Source organism: Leiobunum rupestre, chromosome 8, assembly GCF_980474605.1.
Source record: "Leiobunum rupestre chromosome 8, qqLeiRupe1.1.hap1, whole genome shotgun sequence".
NCBI lineage: Eukaryota > Metazoa > Arthropoda > Arachnida > Opiliones > Sclerosomatidae > Leiobunum > Leiobunum rupestre.
The window spans coordinates 45,531,709-45,550,020 of NC_143391.1; the positions used below are offsets into that span (position 1 = coordinate 45,531,709).

Consider the following 18,312-nt stretch of genomic DNA (forward strand, 5'->3'; position numbering starts at 1 on the left):
ACAAACCTCAATGACATGCAAAATAAATGAATGGATTTGCAATTGGACACTTATAAAAAGAAGCCTTTTGCATCACATGTGTTGCAGTTCAGGGTCCGAGGCATCAGCTCAAGATATCAATATCCATTCGCACTATTCGCTACAAAATCATTGACAGCAGAAAGCCTGGATTATATTATTTTTGAAGCTATTTGTAAGCTGGAGTTGGGTTGATTAAAAATATTATGTAGGTGAAGGTGCGACAACAAACCACAATTTTATTTGCAATGAATCAAGGTGAAAATTATTATAATTGCCAAAATTCATTCACAACAGAAGATAGAGATATTTTTTTCGTATTTGGCGTAGGCCACAGTGGCGTAGCCAGGGTCGGCCCACCCTGGGTTCCACCCGTTTGGGCGTGATTTGGGGGTGACACCCGACCGTGAAAAAATTAAAACTTACACAAACTAGAGACTAGTAAGTAGCACACCATGATATCCGCACCGGGTGTCACCCATGCTAGCTACGCCACTGGTACCCCACTTGTTAAAGACCGTGAGAAACTGCCTTTCCACAGTACGAAGGTTGCAAAAATAGGCTTTTGAATATTATCGGGGAAAATCCGAGGGGCTAACCACTAAGAATTTGCCTGTACACCGATTACGTAATCGTTAATGAGTACACATGATTACGCAATGAGTACAGATGATTACGATGATTAAAGAATAGTTACGATGAGTACAGAATGATTACGATGAGTACACAGGCAACCCAAAACTTTAAAATTGTTACAGATGAGTAATTGAATACGGGATAATTCCAATGAATACGCGTGATTACAGATGATTACGCACTATTAAAAATGATTACACGTGAATACAGATGAGTACGCGTCATTTCATAATGATTACGGGTGATTACAGATGAGTACGAAGATTAAAAATGATTACGGGATTACGAATGAGTACAAAAGATTACAGAAGATTACGTAATCATTACAGTTAGGGTGTACACCGATTACGGGAAGTGGTTAGCGCCTCGGGAAAATCTCACTTGCGACACCATTAAAAAAGTTTACTAGAAAGATATGGAGAAAAGTGGTTAGTTAAGAAAGCTACATAAATTATCAGCAGCCCACAATAAGTGTTGAGAATAAAATGAAAGTGAAATTAGCAACACAAATTATAAATCAAAGTGTAGCAAACTGTTTAAAGCAAGATTCCCTAGATGAATTTCCTGAGACAGTGCGTTTCCTCGAAATATTCAACAAGTGGTTTGACATCATGAATGTGGGACATTTACTCGAAGGAATTCACTCGCAAAACCCTAACCTTCACCTTTTCTGGGAAAATGATGATTCTAGACTAGGGGTATAGTTATTTTTAAATTTCAATCCATGCTCTTATGATATTCGTATTAACACAAAATGGTACATAATTTTCAGTGGCTCAAAAACGAATTCCTCGTTTATCTGGATGACTGTGGAAAAGCCAACCTCAATCAAGATCAACCAAAATTAAAATATTGCTCAATCGAGAAACTCTGGCTGGATTAAGACAAACCAGTAATGAGCCAGCTGTAAAACGTTAAGGATGTATTTAAAAATCCTTCTGAAATTAAATTTTAAATATTTTAATGTTTATGAATTTATAGTATTTCTCTAACAAATTAAATTGTAATTTCCTTACTCTAGCAAATGTTATTCTGGAAACGATTCCATTTCTGATGCAAAAAGGTGCTAAGTTCATTCTGACTACACATTTTCACCAGGACCCTTTAGAGCAGTAATTTTGCAAACAAAGATAGGCATGCAAGGCTGGTTCGCAACCGAGATTGTACCAATACTCGAGGACAGAAAAGATGTGGTATAATCTTCAGGAAGGGAAAATTGCATTGAAAAATGGCAAAAGTGGAAACACAGATTAACGTATTTACACCACTGAACCAATAAACAAGTGTCAAATGCCAAAAGTTAATAAAAAAACTAATTTTCCATTGGTAAATACTTTGTTAAATATAAAAGGTACTGATTGCCGTATTACTTCATATATAGGAACAAAACATTATCACAACTCATTTTAATACTTAATAATAACTTTTTGATATCAGTATCACAGGATAGCATTTCCAATATTTTTGTTATATTTTCCCTTAATGTATCTTCCTTCTTTTCGTTTCGTATATATTTTTGTGTTCTTAAAGGTTGAAATTATGATTTAAAAAACTTTTCTACACTCTAATAAACTGACAACCGCATCTGCTAATATATTGGTCCATTGTGCTTCAATTCTCGTATCATACATAATGGATGCTGTTGATTTTTGTAGTTTGTCTGGACTAGCAGGGTCATTGAAGTATTTTAACACATTAGAGAATGTTGCTTTAAATAGTTTAAGCGCTTCCATGCTAGGGTATTTGAGCCCTCCACGGCTCTGTTTCTGAACCCATTTCCTATATTCATTAGGTATATTATCCATGATTTTTTCCATCATTTTTTCACCGACTTTAATGTATTCGCTGGCATTAGTTTTATGATTGCAGCATTCTTCCTCATTAATGATTATCGTTACTCCTATGGTTTTTTGGCACATATTCCTTTGTTGAATATTTCTTGCATAAATATATTGCTACCATTTTTTCTTTATCTCCTAATGCCTTGTCATCACTACTCTTACATCTCACCACTATAACGATATATCACTATGGTATGCTTTTTTAAACCTACCATATACCTTATCTTCGTTTTGTTAAAGAAATATTTCACGAAACAGTTCTCGGAGCTCGTAGAAATAGGTACTTCCTTCTATAATTTCCGAAGCCTAAATGATCCTATTAAGTTGCTCAGGAATGTCACCAATTTCCATTAATATTTTCAATTCACATTTAGCTTCACTGAATATAATACTGAATTTTTCATCATAGTTTGCAGAAAACAGGAATTTCCTTGACTTCTTAGTTTGTTCGGATGTAATACATTTTCCAATTCTTCCGTTCCAGAGCTCAAGTTATCTGAATTTGAGGCATAAATAAAAAAGTAGTATGCGTTTTCGTAAAAATTTCATTTCCACACCATGATTGCCATAACAAATTCCCCTTTCTGAATCACTAACTTCTTTTTGTTTATTAGTCAACGATTTGAATCCATTTGAATCGTTTTCTTTTTCTTAATCGGCGATTGAATGCTTTCAGCTTCAGATTCCGAGATATCTTCTAAAATTGTTCATCATAAAAAGTAAACAGTTGTTAAGCCTTGGTAGAGTATAATTATATAGTTATACTGTTATTATTATAATTACCATAACAAATTTGAACATTATTTCCGGAAGATTCTCCGAATATCTAGCTATACGTATATTGAGAAAAACTTTACATTTTAAGTTAATTCATTACAAAAACATTAATCTTTAGCAGAATTAAGTATGACAGAAGTAATTAAGAAATACGTGTGACGCCAGAGTGGTTTTCAACGTCGAAGGGTCGAAATAATTTTCATCCCCCCTTCTCTATTGAATCACCGTCTGTTTCCTGTAATGCTCGAGATAGCCGCTAGAGCACGTCGTTGTTTGTTCTTTTTACATTTTACCCTTGCTGAGCTGTCCCTGTGAGTTTCCTCTTCTGAAACTTCATATTGCACAATCACTCCGCGATAGACTCTTATTAATTGAAATTTTGAAAAAAAAAAACCTTTGGTTCCGAAACCTTATATAATTTTTAATTTTTCTAACTATGAGAAGAGCTTGCCGTTTGATATTTGTACCAGATGATGAGGTGGCCATTGACGTAAAATAAATTAGCGATATCAATATTCACCGAGGTCATTTCCACCTTTTTTTATGATTCATTCAATTTTAAATTAATAAGATCAAAGTTATAAATACGTATAAAGTTTAAAGTAAGTGGTGGCTCGATGTGAAGTAGCTCTTTTTTAAATAGATGTCGCTAGCGTCGAAATCAAAAACGCGGTACTTATAGGTACCCCTCGCTTTGATTGGACCGTTTGTTAATTGGTCAATAACATAAATTACAGCAATTATAAACAATATTTTTTCATGGGATATATAATTTGGGAGAAAGCCAACTAAATAGAGTATACGTTCTCTAACTATAATACTCTACAATGGCTCTCTGACGACGTTATCATTTGGCTATTTTAAATTTTAGCTTCCTTTGACATAAATAGATGGTACCACGCTCTTCAGTAAAATCGCGTTTTTGAAGAATCGGATAGATTTATGGCCATCTCTAATAACAGGGGCCTTTTCATAATACAGGTGGCAATGATAGAGCCGCCATTTGCTTTAACGTGCATTTTCTCAAGCCTTTATTTCTGTAAATATAACGGTCTTAGATGGCGCCACGTGCTTTATGATTTATCGTGATTTTTGTCTACCATAGTTATTTGTACCTCGGCGACAGGCAATTTTCTACGACACTTTGAGCAACGGTCTCAACCAAAATATTTTTCTTACTGAACTCAACCACTGCACCCGCTTTTTGTTGGAAAGCGCAAGTTGGACCAACGGTCAATGAGTCGCCCTCTATAATGAGCTTAGTAGACTTGATTAAAAATAAATAAATAGAAGTATTTATTCCGATGTAATTGATAAAACGAGATAGAAATTAGGTTTCTACAATATCCAGATTAGGTTCGCGCAGTACAAGTCTTTCGCTGGCTAAATATTTATGTCGATACTTAAGCTCCTTCAGTGATAATTAGCGGATGTCCTAGCGTTAATGAGAACTATCTACCAAGATCAATGAGTGCGAGTTTAACACGTGTACGTGGTCCCACCGGCAGGAATTAGTAGAAGCGAGCATTAATCTAACCACGGCTACCAATAGTGAACCACGAATCTACCGACCCCGTAAACTAATTGGCTATACAGATTGAAGAATAACATCAGACGTAAATAGAATATATATTACTAGTATCCATCTAGCCCTTAAAAGTTGTCATATTATTCCCATAATACCTGTTAAACGTGTTTAAAGCATGAAATAGAATATACAACTCCTTTTCATAAATCTTGCAAATGACCGCTGGGGGAAAAGGTGTATTACCAATTTAAACCCCTTTCCAAATGGCAAATGGAATCACTCCGAAAGTCAGTGGGTGAAAATATCGTTCACCTATCTTGCGAAGACTGACTTCCCCAACGTCATAACGGCTTTCCGGATCCTAGGCAAAGTCTTCCAACCACGCCCCAATGTAGCATTTTATTTTTCGTTAAAAATACCTTTAGAATCCCTGCCCTTCGATAGTGCGGGTGCTGGGAAATTGCCTTTTGGCTAGTCAGTAACGCGTTCCTGCGTCATATCGTCGCCTTCCCTTAAACTTGGGAGATAAATAACGAATTTTTCACTCTCTCTTTTTTGGAATCGACCATGTTGAATCGGAACGCGAAAGGACTTACTAGCTTTGTTACTGAAGGTACTTAAATTTGATATCAAAAGCAAGCTGTAATTCTGTAAACAAAGAGAAATAAACTCTGCTCTCAGTAGCTAATTGTTATTTAATTAAATTTTCGTCTAGATAGACGAAGTTTAAATCCTCTTTAACAATTAACCAGATAAACCGAAGTCGGTGTACTTGAACGAAGTCATAGACAATGGATTAAACGCTTCACGCGCTCAGATACGTAATTAATAACGTAATTTATTTTATATCACAATTGACCCAAATATGGGATTCCTCAACAACGCAGGCAGATGTTAGCCAAGAAGGGAATTCACAGTTAGCAAATTTATTTCCAACCTTCATGAAGATAGATTTTTGATTTTGTGTCGGAAAGGAAAGTTTTAATCTATCATTAAGTCCGTCGCGATGATTATGCCCTTAACTGAAACTCGGCGTTACCGTAAATAGTATTTTGTTTTCGATGTCTCGCCGTAGTCGATGTCCGAAACCCATTTTGGGTCATCCCGTTGATTTCCTCAAAACATTAACGAACGTTACTCCGTCCTCAATTACTATTGATAAGTGGGACTGGAGAGAGAACAATATAAAACGCTAATAAAAATGTAAGACCAACGTTATTGGCAGAAACTAAAGTAACATTCATACTAGTACTTCCAACCAATTCTCAGAAACCAATTGCGTTATCTGACCTAAGGAAATAATTACGATATATTAGCTATCAGATAACATGCATTTTTATTCAAATATAGGTCAAAATGGCAACCCGAAAGTTTCAACCTGAAACTAATCTGAATTCATTGTAAGCCGAGCCGATTTCAGATGCCTCACTATTATCGATTTTACACTTCGCCGATTTAATTCCTTTCAAAATATGACTATTTATTTTGATATGATTTCCGCCAGATTATATACCCATACGAAAAACTTGTTGAGGTTAACGGTAATAGTTAGTGTAGGGAGCTGTTGGCTCGATCGTGTGGCATGCAGGGCTTGCCACCACCCTCCTACGCATTGTAACCCAGCCACCTGAATTAAAAGGCTTCAAAAGTCGCTTGATGACTTAGGCCTAAGGTGGTGCCTAGCTGATTATTATTTATTTATTTATTTTATTTAAGTGCAGCTCAGTTCAGATGGGTTACTTGGGATAGTGATTCAGGTACAATTTGTGATCAGATTGATGATAGAGTGGAATATAAAAGATGAACCTGATCTGACTAACTGATTATCTTCAGATATCGGAAAATTACGACCAGAATAACCTGCCAATTGGCCGTCGGAAGCACTAGTTCAGATTTTCCAATTTTATTTGTGTTCGATGTAATATCTAATTAGTGACACCTTTCCTTCAAAACATATTGTTTTGCTGTTCGCCAGACGAGCTCAAACGTTTTTGGATCCTCCAATGGGATTATTTTATTATCATCTGCTATTTTAATACCAATATTAAATACTAAGCAGACGATTGGACAAAGATTACAAAGTTCACGCGCACAGTAAAAGCTCAATTTTCATTGTTTTAATCGATCGCCTACCCAAAACATCGTTCCGTGTTGGTCCCCGAAAAAGTTGACCAACTTTTACAGTTCACATTTTCTTATTTCATTCCCTATTAGTGGAACAAACTTGATAGCCAAACTAATTGGCATTTAAAAGATGTTTTGTATAAAGCCCTCAAGCTTTACTAGAAGGAAAATAAAGCTTTGTTGGTTTTTTTCACTTCTTACTTTTGCTTATGTTTCTAGACGAAGTTAATATTAACTTTACCGCATCTGGATGCAGAGGGTATACCTGGTAAATATATTGTGAGGACCAAACTAAGATTTAGCTTAATCCTATACATTGTTAATTATCATGTAACATATTGCTGTGATTCCTCCAGTCTGTCTCACGAATTTCAATTCATTTATTTTTTATAGATGTTAAAAGATAACGAAAACTTGTTCAAAGTGTCCTTCATGTTGTTGTTACAAGCCAACTGCGCAGGTACGTCAATTTATTATATCAGGTACTTTAAGATTCCCATAATTAAAAAAATTGTAATATAAGTGTATAATATAAGTTAAACATTCATTATCTTTAATACAATCCCTGGGGGACCTCAAGAGCTTCAGCTAAATTGTTTTGTGTCTAACTGAATATTTTGAATGTAAAAAATATGGTACTTAAAGAGCCATATTTTTTCTAAGGTTTGGAGTAAACGCTGTAGTTTACAGATTTGCTATTCTTGGATGATTAAGCATTGGTGTAGTTATTGGTATCAAGATGGAGTGGGATATCATCCAAAAAGAATATATTTCATCTACTGACAATTGCTGCGGTTATTGCGTGACCAACTATTAGTTTACTAACAGACAAGCGGATTTCCGTGCTCCACTAGCGGATGTAGCTTCAAAATCTTTTAGTTACGTAACTAAATATTTATAATATATTTGAATGTGACAATTATAATTTTGTTGCTGCAAAGGAATTTATGCAGCAGACTACAACTCGGACCAATAATTTTTTTCCTATTTCTACCGATTACCAGAGCTACAACCGAGCAGGAGTAAAAAGTCCCAAATACACCGTCACTTTACAACAGGTTTACGTTAAAGTATAGTTCGTATATAATTGGGAAGCTAATAATTAGAAGACGGGTAAAAAGTGCAGGGGCGTGCCAACCACGGGGCAGCGGGGGTGACCTCCCCATGCTACTTTTTCCCGCAGGACAGACTTTCCGCAGAGAGGTAGCCAGGGTTGGACTTATGGATATGTTTTTTAGTAGTCAGCCTGACTAGTGAGCCTCCTATCTTAATTTATTTAGTAGTCACTGACTAGTGGGGATAGAAAGGGGGTATAAAAACAAGAAGGGCAGCCAACATTTTGCTTTACCCGTCAGAATTAAAAAGGAATTTATTATCACTCGAGTTACATGACTTTGGCCAACTCTGGTGGTAGCTCACTCAGGATACTTATTTGCCACGGATGGACTCTTACGATGTCGCATGTTAAAAAGGCTGCGTCCGAATTATAGAAAACCGAACAGAAGGGTGTCACATGTTTAGTCAACCTGTTAGATTGAATAAACATGCGACACCCTTCTGTTTTGTATGTGCTTGTAATGTTGTTTTTTCCGCCACTCTCGTAAAATCGTTGGCACATGTAAGTAAATAATTTTCGTCTGGTGTGCGTTTTTTAGTGAGTGAACGGCTCGGTGCAACCCGCTCGAGCTAAACTGTCGTCTTGACACCCACGAAGGGTTGTTAACCCCTTCCTGGCCAGCGGGCCGCCAATTCCTCTTTTAGGATAGTTAATCCTTCGATTAATATGACTAGCTAGATCGTTTCCCGGATCAGATCAATCTTCTCCGAAAATGGTCATTTTTTATTACACTGATTCGATTAGCCGTTGAGCTTTCTTGGCGGATCCAATCTTGCTAGAAATTGCTATAGCAAAATATATTATTTTTGTTGCAAAATATGTAAAGAAAAACGATTTAAGCAAGTTTATAATTTATATTTATTCTTAACTATCTAGCACCTTTGATCACCACTAACAAATTAATAGAAGCTTAGTAACAAATCCGTAATTCGTAAATTCTGAAGTCTTTGTGGATTTTTCGTTTCCAATTGGCCAGTCAAATTCAAATTCATAAATTTTCAATGAAACTCGAATCATGAGAGTGATATCATTAAAATTCACACAGTGTTTGAAAAAAAGGCGGATTTTATTGTGAAAGCCAGACCAGTGGTTTTAATCGTTTATAACCGGTTTTATTCGGCTAAGGCAGACTTTTGACCTTTACTTGTTTCATCAATTTAAGGAAATATTTTATATTTTTGTGCTTTAATAGAAAATGCTAAAAACTCATATCAAAAGTCAGAGATTCCAACAGTAGACCGGTTTCGCCCTTTTGGGGCTCATCAGTACTGTGTAGGAACTCTGGCTATCCTCGGAAATCTGCCGATATCAGTAAAACTAATAAACAATCAGAGTGCCCTAAAAACTCGATAAAAATATATTTAGTTCTCGAGAATTAAATTATTTTACCAATTAAAATAAATTTGGCCAATTCCTCGCTGTCCTTCCCTCCCCCGATAGCTACGGTCCTGGCTATGAGGATTATGTCATTTATTGTATAGACTTTGTTTCGCGGCAAAATGTATGCGCCACCATTTTGTACAAACCATAACCGGTAACATTTTTGTCATGGTTGTTTATAAGTATATTTTCTGGCCGCCTAGCTAGAAGCAAGAGAAGTATCATCAAATTTGGTTCTTAAGTTCCATAATTGCCCGATAATGATTACAAAAATTTCAGGTGTTCCGGGACGCCTCGGCGGATTGGGTAGCCTGCTGTGGGGCGACGGACCTCCGTATGAGGGCACGTCGGTCCTGTTTCCCGGCCTTTTGGAGACACACCGGGATCTCCGGTGCCAGTTGTGCCGGGTTACTTGGACTGCTGTGTGCTCGTCGTTCTCATTTAGGCGCTCTCTCCAAATGGTTTGACTCTTTACCTATACGTAGGTAGGGTGTCGGCTGGAGTTGATACAGCATCCACTCTTAATCCCACTACTGTGTTCGAAGTGGGAAATGGTCCACCTATTGCTGCACCTTCTGCTGGGTTGAGTGGTTTGCGTCAAAGGTGCGACCATCAGTAGTAGGGTACTACTACCTATGCTGGATTTGTCACCTGACCGGGCTGTGTGGACGCTGGCGTAGGGCACTATGATGATAGACCTCCGGTGGTATGGTCTCTGTTACTAGGTACACGGGGCTATAAATTCTGACACACTGTTCCGGGACGTCCCAGACGGATGAAGGGCTATATGAATGCTTCCGAGAAGCTAGGCGGAAGCCTAGTAGAAAGAGGGATACTTTCTTGTACCCCCTAGGTTGAAATAGTTCGGTATAAGGGGGTATTTGCTAAATCTCCAGAAAGAATGTAAATTTTTGTAAATAGTTAAGGTGACCTGTACGTTAATAGAGTATTTTACAAAATATAGCAATATTATGAATGGAATATTAACACAACATTGAGTTATCTTTACTTCATAAAGGTTTATTGTGTAAAATTAGGATACTCGATTGTTTCTACATATTTAAAATCTGTCCAGCCTTTCAACCAGTTCATGCTCAAAAGTGTGAAAGCAGGCTCTAGGATGAAGGAAGAAAATTTTCAATATCACCACTACAATAACTACAAAGTCTATAACCGATAATATATTTATTTATACTTAAGGAGAATGCCCCTAACCTCAAAAAATCCGCTCGGTATCTCATTGGTTCTGTAAAACTGACGTTTTTGGATCGCGTCTCAACATAGACATTTTCCCTCAGTATAAATAAATAGTTTTTTGCTATAATCATTGCAGGATTTACAAATTTGCCGCCTTAGGCACTAATGAAAATAGCACCCTTAAAATTAAAAAGAATCAATTGATTTGAAGAAAGAACTTTTCTACCCCTGGCCCAGACATTTTTCACCTCTAGACTAGAAATTTTCCACCCCTTGCACGTGCCTAGTGTGCCTAATGGGAAATCCAGTACTGGCTACAACATATGGAAATGATAATCCGACAAACTCATGTTAACAACTTTCTTGACAGGTTTATTCGGAATACGATAGATAAAAGTCATGTAGCAAATGAAGTGTGTGTTTGTAATTTTCGTTGTTTCTTTGCAGTATCATGTATATATAAATTTGACAGTCAGTCCGGAAAAACGGGGAATTTTTCGTCACCTAACTATCCAGATTTATATCCAGAAGACATTGAATGCTACTATCAGTTCATCGGGCAAAGTTTCGAAGCTCTCAGGATTACTTTTCATAATTTCGAACTAGAAAAACCATATCCAAAAGGGTAAACGCATTTTACACAATTTTCTAAGTATACGGGTTGTCAAATCAAGATGACCACGGAATGCAGGTCGAAAACTCACGAGATTTCGATTTTGAAATTCAAAATGTCGTTATTGAAATTCTGTAAAAATTTCGATTGAGTATACTATAAAATGTAATGGTAGGAAAATCGAAATCGAAATCTACTTCGACTGTTTAGAGAATAAGGAGGGTCCTTGAATCGGTTAGGTTGCCAGACTGTAACATACTATTTATTTGTCAAATCGTATAATTGCGTAGGTTGGGTGCAGGGGGCAGTGCCCCTCCAAAATAATTTACTGGTTGGGGTACCTAACTATTGTCCCCTCTAACCGTTTGGTTAGTGTAAAACTTAAAATATACTAGTTAAGACATCATTAACCTCAGATGATAAAAGTGAACACATCCTTTAATTTTATGACAAAAATTAATGGCTTTAAAAGTCGCTTGATGACTTAGGCCTAAAGTTGGGCCTGGGGTATTAGCCTAGGAAAAAACATATTGCTTTTGTATCCAATTATATTTTAAATTTACGAAGTTCAATACTATTGTAAATTATTTACATGCTCAAAATCAATATAAAATTTTTCAAAGTAAAATAAAACTAAAATTTGGGTTTTAAAAAACAACGTTTACAGAGCGTCCCCAAAAACCCCAGGGTTTCAGTTGTCTAGCTCCTTCCAACTTTTAAATTTTTCTACGCCCCTGATATCCGCTTATTAATGACTTTTCATTTTTGTACTTCAGCTGTCTTACCGACTACGTTGACATTTCGACAATTACTGCTTATCAAGTGAAACTCCTGGTCGGACGTTTTTGCGGGTCCGACTTACCCAAACCAATCCAAACGATGCATCCCAGTGCCGAGATTATCTTCAAATCGAATCATGTTGTGCAACACAAGGGCTTTCACGGAACGTACGAGTTTCGTGATGAAAGTAAGGAACCATTCTTCCAGAAGAAGAAAGCCAACGATTAGGGAAAGAGAACTTAGTTCTTCCCCAAATCGTTGTCCTTTTTTACTGCTTAGCATCTTGTCACTGGGGATCTAAGAAGGAACGTTCGCGGCAACCGCCGACGATGGGTAGTCTTGACAAAGTTAATTTATGGCATTAGTAGTCTTGACAACATGCATTTATAATAATAATAAATAATAATAAAAGGTTTTTATTGGGATATTTCTATCAGTTACAAACTGTTTTACAAAGAAGTTCGTTAAATCTAAATTAAGTTACATTAAGCATAGTTTTTAGTTCAAATTTAAAAATGCGAGCTGATTTATGACTTTTTAAAGTGGAGTCCCAAGAATTCCAGAGATTTATGCTATTTATTCTAACACTTTTATTACTAATTCGGTTAGTTTGGTTTGAGTATTAAAGTGAATTTTTTGGTTTCAAGTACTATAATTACGGTTTCTGGTTTAATGTTTGTTGAATAAATTATAATAATAATAAAAATCAGCTAGGCTCTTACACAGGGCATCAGATTAGGCCCAAGTTATCTGGCGACTTATAATGCCTTTAAACAGGTGGCAAGCCCTTCATGCCACGCGAGCCAACAGGTAATAGTTAGTGTAGGGAGCTGTTGGCTCGCGTGGCATTGAGGTCGGGCCACCACCCTCCTACGCATTGTAACCCGGCCACCACCCTCCTACGCATTGTAACCCGGCCACCTGAATTAAAGGCTTCAAAAGTCGCTTGGTGACTTAGGCCTAAGGTGGTGCCAAGGGTATTAGCCTAGCTGATTATTATTATTATTATAATTAACTAGTACCGTTAACCTCTACAAGTTTCCTTATGGAAAGGGGAAACCGAAGAACTCGGGGGAAACCCCATAAACCACTGGGGAGATAACTTTCAAACTCAACGCGGAAGGAGTATTTCCGAGTTTTCACCCAGTGCCACAAGCTGGGATCAAACAGGGTTCCTCTTGCTGGGATGCGAAAGTGCTAACCACACCGCCACCCCACTGTATGTACAGTGGCGAATTTAGACTTTTGGCGCCCATATGCGAAGAAAATTTGGCGGCCCCCTTTATACCAATGAAATTACTAAAATGTACCAGTATTATGCTTTGGTCATATATGTATCTGTTTTTTTTTTATCTCCAATAGCTTTTAGATCATTAACCTAACCGGAGAGAGACACAAACCATGACGTTGGTTGCAGCGTAAAATAGCGCTTTTTTGGCCTAACATTTTGTGACCTTCTCACTTTCAGGGCATTATTAACGTGTGGTAGATAGTCCTCTGTTTTAAGTTCAACCTGCCCGATTCTTCTACGGCCTCTGTTGCCGAGGATCTTGTTGGTTTATGTAAAATAGCTCTTGCACTATTGTTTTGTACATTTGAAGTTTCTTAAGATTAGAAGAGGCTGCATTATTATAAACTGCATCAGCGTAGTCAAAATAAGTGGAACTAATGCGTTATATGGGATAGGTAGGGTTTGTTGATTGAGGCTTGAAGAGCCAGACTTTCTTCTTAACCTTAGTGAAGGTAAAGTAGATATGCAGGGTTCATTCAAAACGTCCATCTAGATATAAACCTAGGTACTTAAAGGAGTTTACCCTGTTAATTTTTACGTGGCTCAGATCTGTTATTTTTGAAGCTATAAGTTTTTTGGGTTTATTTGGTCACCAAATTTTGCTGAGAATATCATAAAAGCGAATTTTTTCTAATTAGCCAATATTTCTGCCTCCAGATCTACCAGTAGCGTATCTAGGTCTTAATAAGGGTTCAGAAGAGATTTAAGATAGTGTCTTACTTTAGTTATGATTTTTGGTATATGAAGCTATTACACCACTTATCCTGTTTGAGTGGGAGGCATAAATGTGATCAACTAATGTGGCGGTATCTGATGTTATCCTAGTTGGGTTGACTATCAGATGATTGAGCATTGACACGCATTTCTGTATAAAGTTTTGGTTTTAGACTCAAGAGGACGTTTTAGCAAATCACAGTTGAAGTCGCCCAAGATTAAGGTTTCAGAGTTAGAATCGCTGTGCATATACGTTATAATTAATTTCTTTATATCACGAGAGAAGCTTTCGTAGATGGGGCATTTGGCGGGTAGTTACAAAATCCCAATTGCAAGGTTTCGTGTTTGGTTCATATAGTCTACACGGTCACCAGGGGCGTAGGAACCAGGGGGGGGGCAGGGGGGCAATGCCCCTCCCTAGAATTTTGCTGGGAGGGGCAATTAATGTTATTGCCCCCTCCAACTTTTTGGTCTGTTGAAATCTTCAAAAGGCTCAAATGCTCATTTTAAACGCATATAAAGCTTATAGAACCACAACTGTGTTTAATTTGGTCTTTTCCCACCAATTCACATAGAAGTAAAAATTACACATGCACTCGGAGAAGCTACACTCCATTAAAAATTCAAAACCATTCTTTAGGCCCCTTTTCTTTTCTCTTTGCCCCCTCCAACTTCTAGAACGTTCCTACGCCCCTGACGGTCACACAGGTCATGTTCATAGTTATCAATATTTATTACTGTGTCCGGGATTTCAATGGTTATAAATGTCTCAGTTACACCTAGGATATCCAAATTCTGGCCAATAAGGGTATTCCTTAGGTCTTCAAAGTGGGGAATTATTCTTTGACCGTTAATGTAGCCAATTCTAACTACATTCAACGCATTAGTTGCCTTGACGACCTGCATTTATCAAATTAGTATGATAAAATTAGCGAATTTAGTAGATTAGTCCATTATAAAAAGGGATAAAAAACCAAACCCTAAACAAATTTGAAGAAAATTTAAAAACTTACATAGCTCGTACCGAAGATCTATTGGTCCGAGTTTCGCGTCTTTTGTTTGCTCGAAGACTTATCGGTACGAGCAGAAGAAAATAGGGGAAGTACGTATCTGTAGCTTTGAGCTGTAGAAGGCGTCGTGTGACCCACGAAAACACCTTTTTACGCATAATTAACCAAAATGAAAAAGTAGTTCCACTTTTGTTTTGTTTCAACACGGCGATAAACGACGAGAGTAAAGACGCCTTAGCTCATTTAGCAGATAATGAAAAGGACAATATGTTACGATTGTTCAATTTGATAAAAATTTATTATTTAAACGATGTATTCATCCGCGATTTCCCGCCAAACCGTTCTGGCGCGAAAATTCGTGAAAAGTGACGCCTTTCCAATGCTGACTAGAAGCGTACTTCCCCCTATTTTCTTCTGGTACGAGCTATGTTAGTTTTTAAATTTTCGTCAAATTTGTTTATTGTTTAGCTTTTTTATCCCTTTTTATAATGGACTAATCTACTAATTCGCTAATTTTATCATCCTTTGCATTACAGTCCATAGGTGGTTCCTTTTAACATCACATTAGTAGTCTTGACGATGTACATTTATCGCATTAGTATAGTCTTGACGATGTACACTTATCGCATTATTAGTCTTGACGATGTACACTTATCGCATTAGTAGTCTTGACGACGTGCATTAGTTGCAATAAGTAGTCTTGACAACGTGCATTAATCGCATTGGTAGTCTTGACGACGTGTGTTTTCAAAACGACCTCTCACTCGGTGACGGCACTAGCTGTGAAAGTTCATTTTTACAGCCCCAGTTAAGACATCTACAGCTGGACTGCAATTTTTAATAGTTCGGTTTAACAGCACTACGTTTTGACTGTATTATATACCTTCTTTCAGGGAATATTATTTTTGAGACGAAAGCTATGCACTGTTTGGCTATATGTGTTTAAATCGGTATTCCTGTAGTAAAATTCAAAGTTATTTATAATTTAACGAACTTTTATGTGTGTAAGTATTGAATGATAAAAAAAATGTTTTTATTCTCACCCAAAGGATGTTAAGCTGGGGTCATGCTACCTGATCTAAAAGTGGGTTCAACATTTCTGGGCAATCCCAAATAAATTCTTGGTACTTATGTGAACTAAATAAAAGATATAGAGTTAGAAAAGTCAATCAAGATCTTTTTACGAGCAGGTCAGCGCATTCCCCATTTCTTCCAACTAACTCAAGCGTGGTCTTCTGAAAGGGAAGGCGAGGTGATAGATTGAGGAAAAAATATCTTTGCGCCATCTTACGAGTGCTAGTGTGGGACTAATATTACTTTTAGTGTGAAAATTACAGTTTACTAAATGGGTTAGAGTGTGCAATAACTGGTGGCTTTACCGGGGAGTCGGGTTCCGGCTCTTGTAACCCATAAGGGCGGTGGCGCACTGGGAGATGTTAGCTCTGATCAAATGGTCCTATCTCCACCTCCGACTTCGGTCAGGTTTGGGCTGGATACTGAACTTCGGTTCAGGCTAACGGAGAGGGGCCAGGCACGCTGGTCGCCTCGGCGGATTGGGTAGCCTGCTGTGGGGCGGTGGGCCTCCATATGCGGGCACGGCGGTCCTGTTTCCCGGCCTTTTGGGGCCCACCGGGATCTCCGGTGCCAGCTGTGCCGGGTTACTTGGGCTGCTGTGTGCTCGTCGTTCCCCTTTAGGAGCTCTCTCCAAAGGGCTTGGCTCCTTACCTACGTAGGTAGGGTGTCGGCTGGTGTTGCTAGAGCATCCATTCTAAATCCCACTGCTGTGTGCGAAATGGGGATTGGTCCACCCATTGCTGCACCTTCTGCTGGGTTGAGTGGCTTGCGTCAAAGGTGAGACCATCAGTAGTAGGGTTCTGCTACCCATGCTGGATTTGTCACCTGTCCGGGCTAGGTGGACGCTGGCGTAGGGCACTATGATGATAGGCCTCCGGTGGTATGATCTTTGTTACTAGGTACACCGGGCTATAAATTCTGACACACACAGTATACTGAATAAAGGATATTATTGGAAATAATTAATAAGACAAAAAAACTATATTGCTAAAAATAAAATGTTTTCTTTAATTTTATATGAAATTTATGGTTCCAGTGTATAGATGGCTAGTGCAAAATAGCAGAGGATATGTTTCCCGACCAGAAAATGACAATTGAGTTGCCCAAGAAACCTGGGAGTGCTCTGACCGGTTCATAAAAAGAACCTAGTGGAATCATGGTTGCACAATTTAGTTCTTACAGTGTCAGAAGCAAACTACGTTCGGATTTTCCAACGCATATTTTTACCCCCTAGTCAGGGCCGTCCAGAGGAAGGGCCCGACAAAAATGGGCCTGGAAGCACGCTTTAAAAGGCCCGCTTTCCGATGATGGCTATCAGGAAATGCGGGTACGAACTAACGCTAGCCTCCTTTTCACGGGTTTGGGACCCATAAATCTATTTTAAGGGCCACGGGTGCGCTATTTCGCCACTTAGATTCGAAAGCAGGTATTGAAAAAAAATTAGGACTAAAAAATTTTTAAATTGGTATTTAAATATTTCTAAATGGAAATGAAGGTTCAAAGACACCGAGGTTAGGTAGTGCTAAACATTCTGTAAAAAAGTCTGAAAAGGGTCCACTTTTTCTACTGAAAGCGAGGTTTCCAAAGAAGCTAGAAATACGAATATGTGCGACGGTGCATGTGTAGCTATAGTGGAGTGGTTGGCAGTAAGAGGATCCGGGTTCGATTCCAGCTTGTGGTACTGGGTGAAAACGGGGAACAACTCCTTCTGTGTGGAGTTTGCAAGTTCTCTCCCCACTTGTTTAAGGAGTTTCCCCCCCAATTTCTTTGGTTTCCCCTTCCATAAATACTTGTTAACGTTAACGGTTGTAGTTAGTGTAGGGAGCTGTTGACTCGCATGGCATGAAGGGCTTGCCACCACCCTCCTACGCATTGTAACCCAGCCACCTGAATTTATGGCTTTAAAAGTCGATTGCTGACTTACGCCTAAGGTGGTGCCTTGGGTATCACCCTAGCTGATTATTATAATTTTAACTTTCTATAAAATAAGTTTGGCGACCTGACCAAGCTCGTTTTGAAACATACCATAAGGCCTCACAAAGTTTGAAAAAAAGTGTTTGAAATTTTTAAGGCTAGTTTTCACTAGTTCAAACCGGTTCAAACCCACCTTTACGACGAGAGTCGAAGCAAAAAAAGATGTATTACACCTAACGGGATTTTTTCGTTAGTAACGCTAAAATGTTGTATTAGGCCTAACGGGATTTTTTTTCGT

At 38.0% G+C, this 18,312-nt stretch overlaps 1 protein-coding gene across 2 annotated transcripts in view; it reads left to right on the forward strand.

Moving 5' to 3' along the window:
- LOC149933501 (bone morphogenetic protein 1-like) overlaps positions 1–18,312 on the forward strand; it is a 127,453-nt gene that overhangs the window by 97,930 nt on the left and 11,211 nt on the right. The window contains exons 3-5 of one of the 2 annotated variants that reach the window (XM_090155823.1): positions 7,318–7,384; positions 11,066–11,243; positions 12,008–12,198. In XM_090155823.1, coding sequence (XP_090011949.1) covers positions 7,318–7,384; positions 11,066–11,243; positions 12,008–12,198 — 436 coding nt within the window. The remainder of the gene's footprint in view (positions 1–7,317; positions 7,385–11,065; positions 11,244–12,007; positions 12,199–18,312) is intronic. The other variant, XM_090155824.1, reaches the window with a different exon arrangement.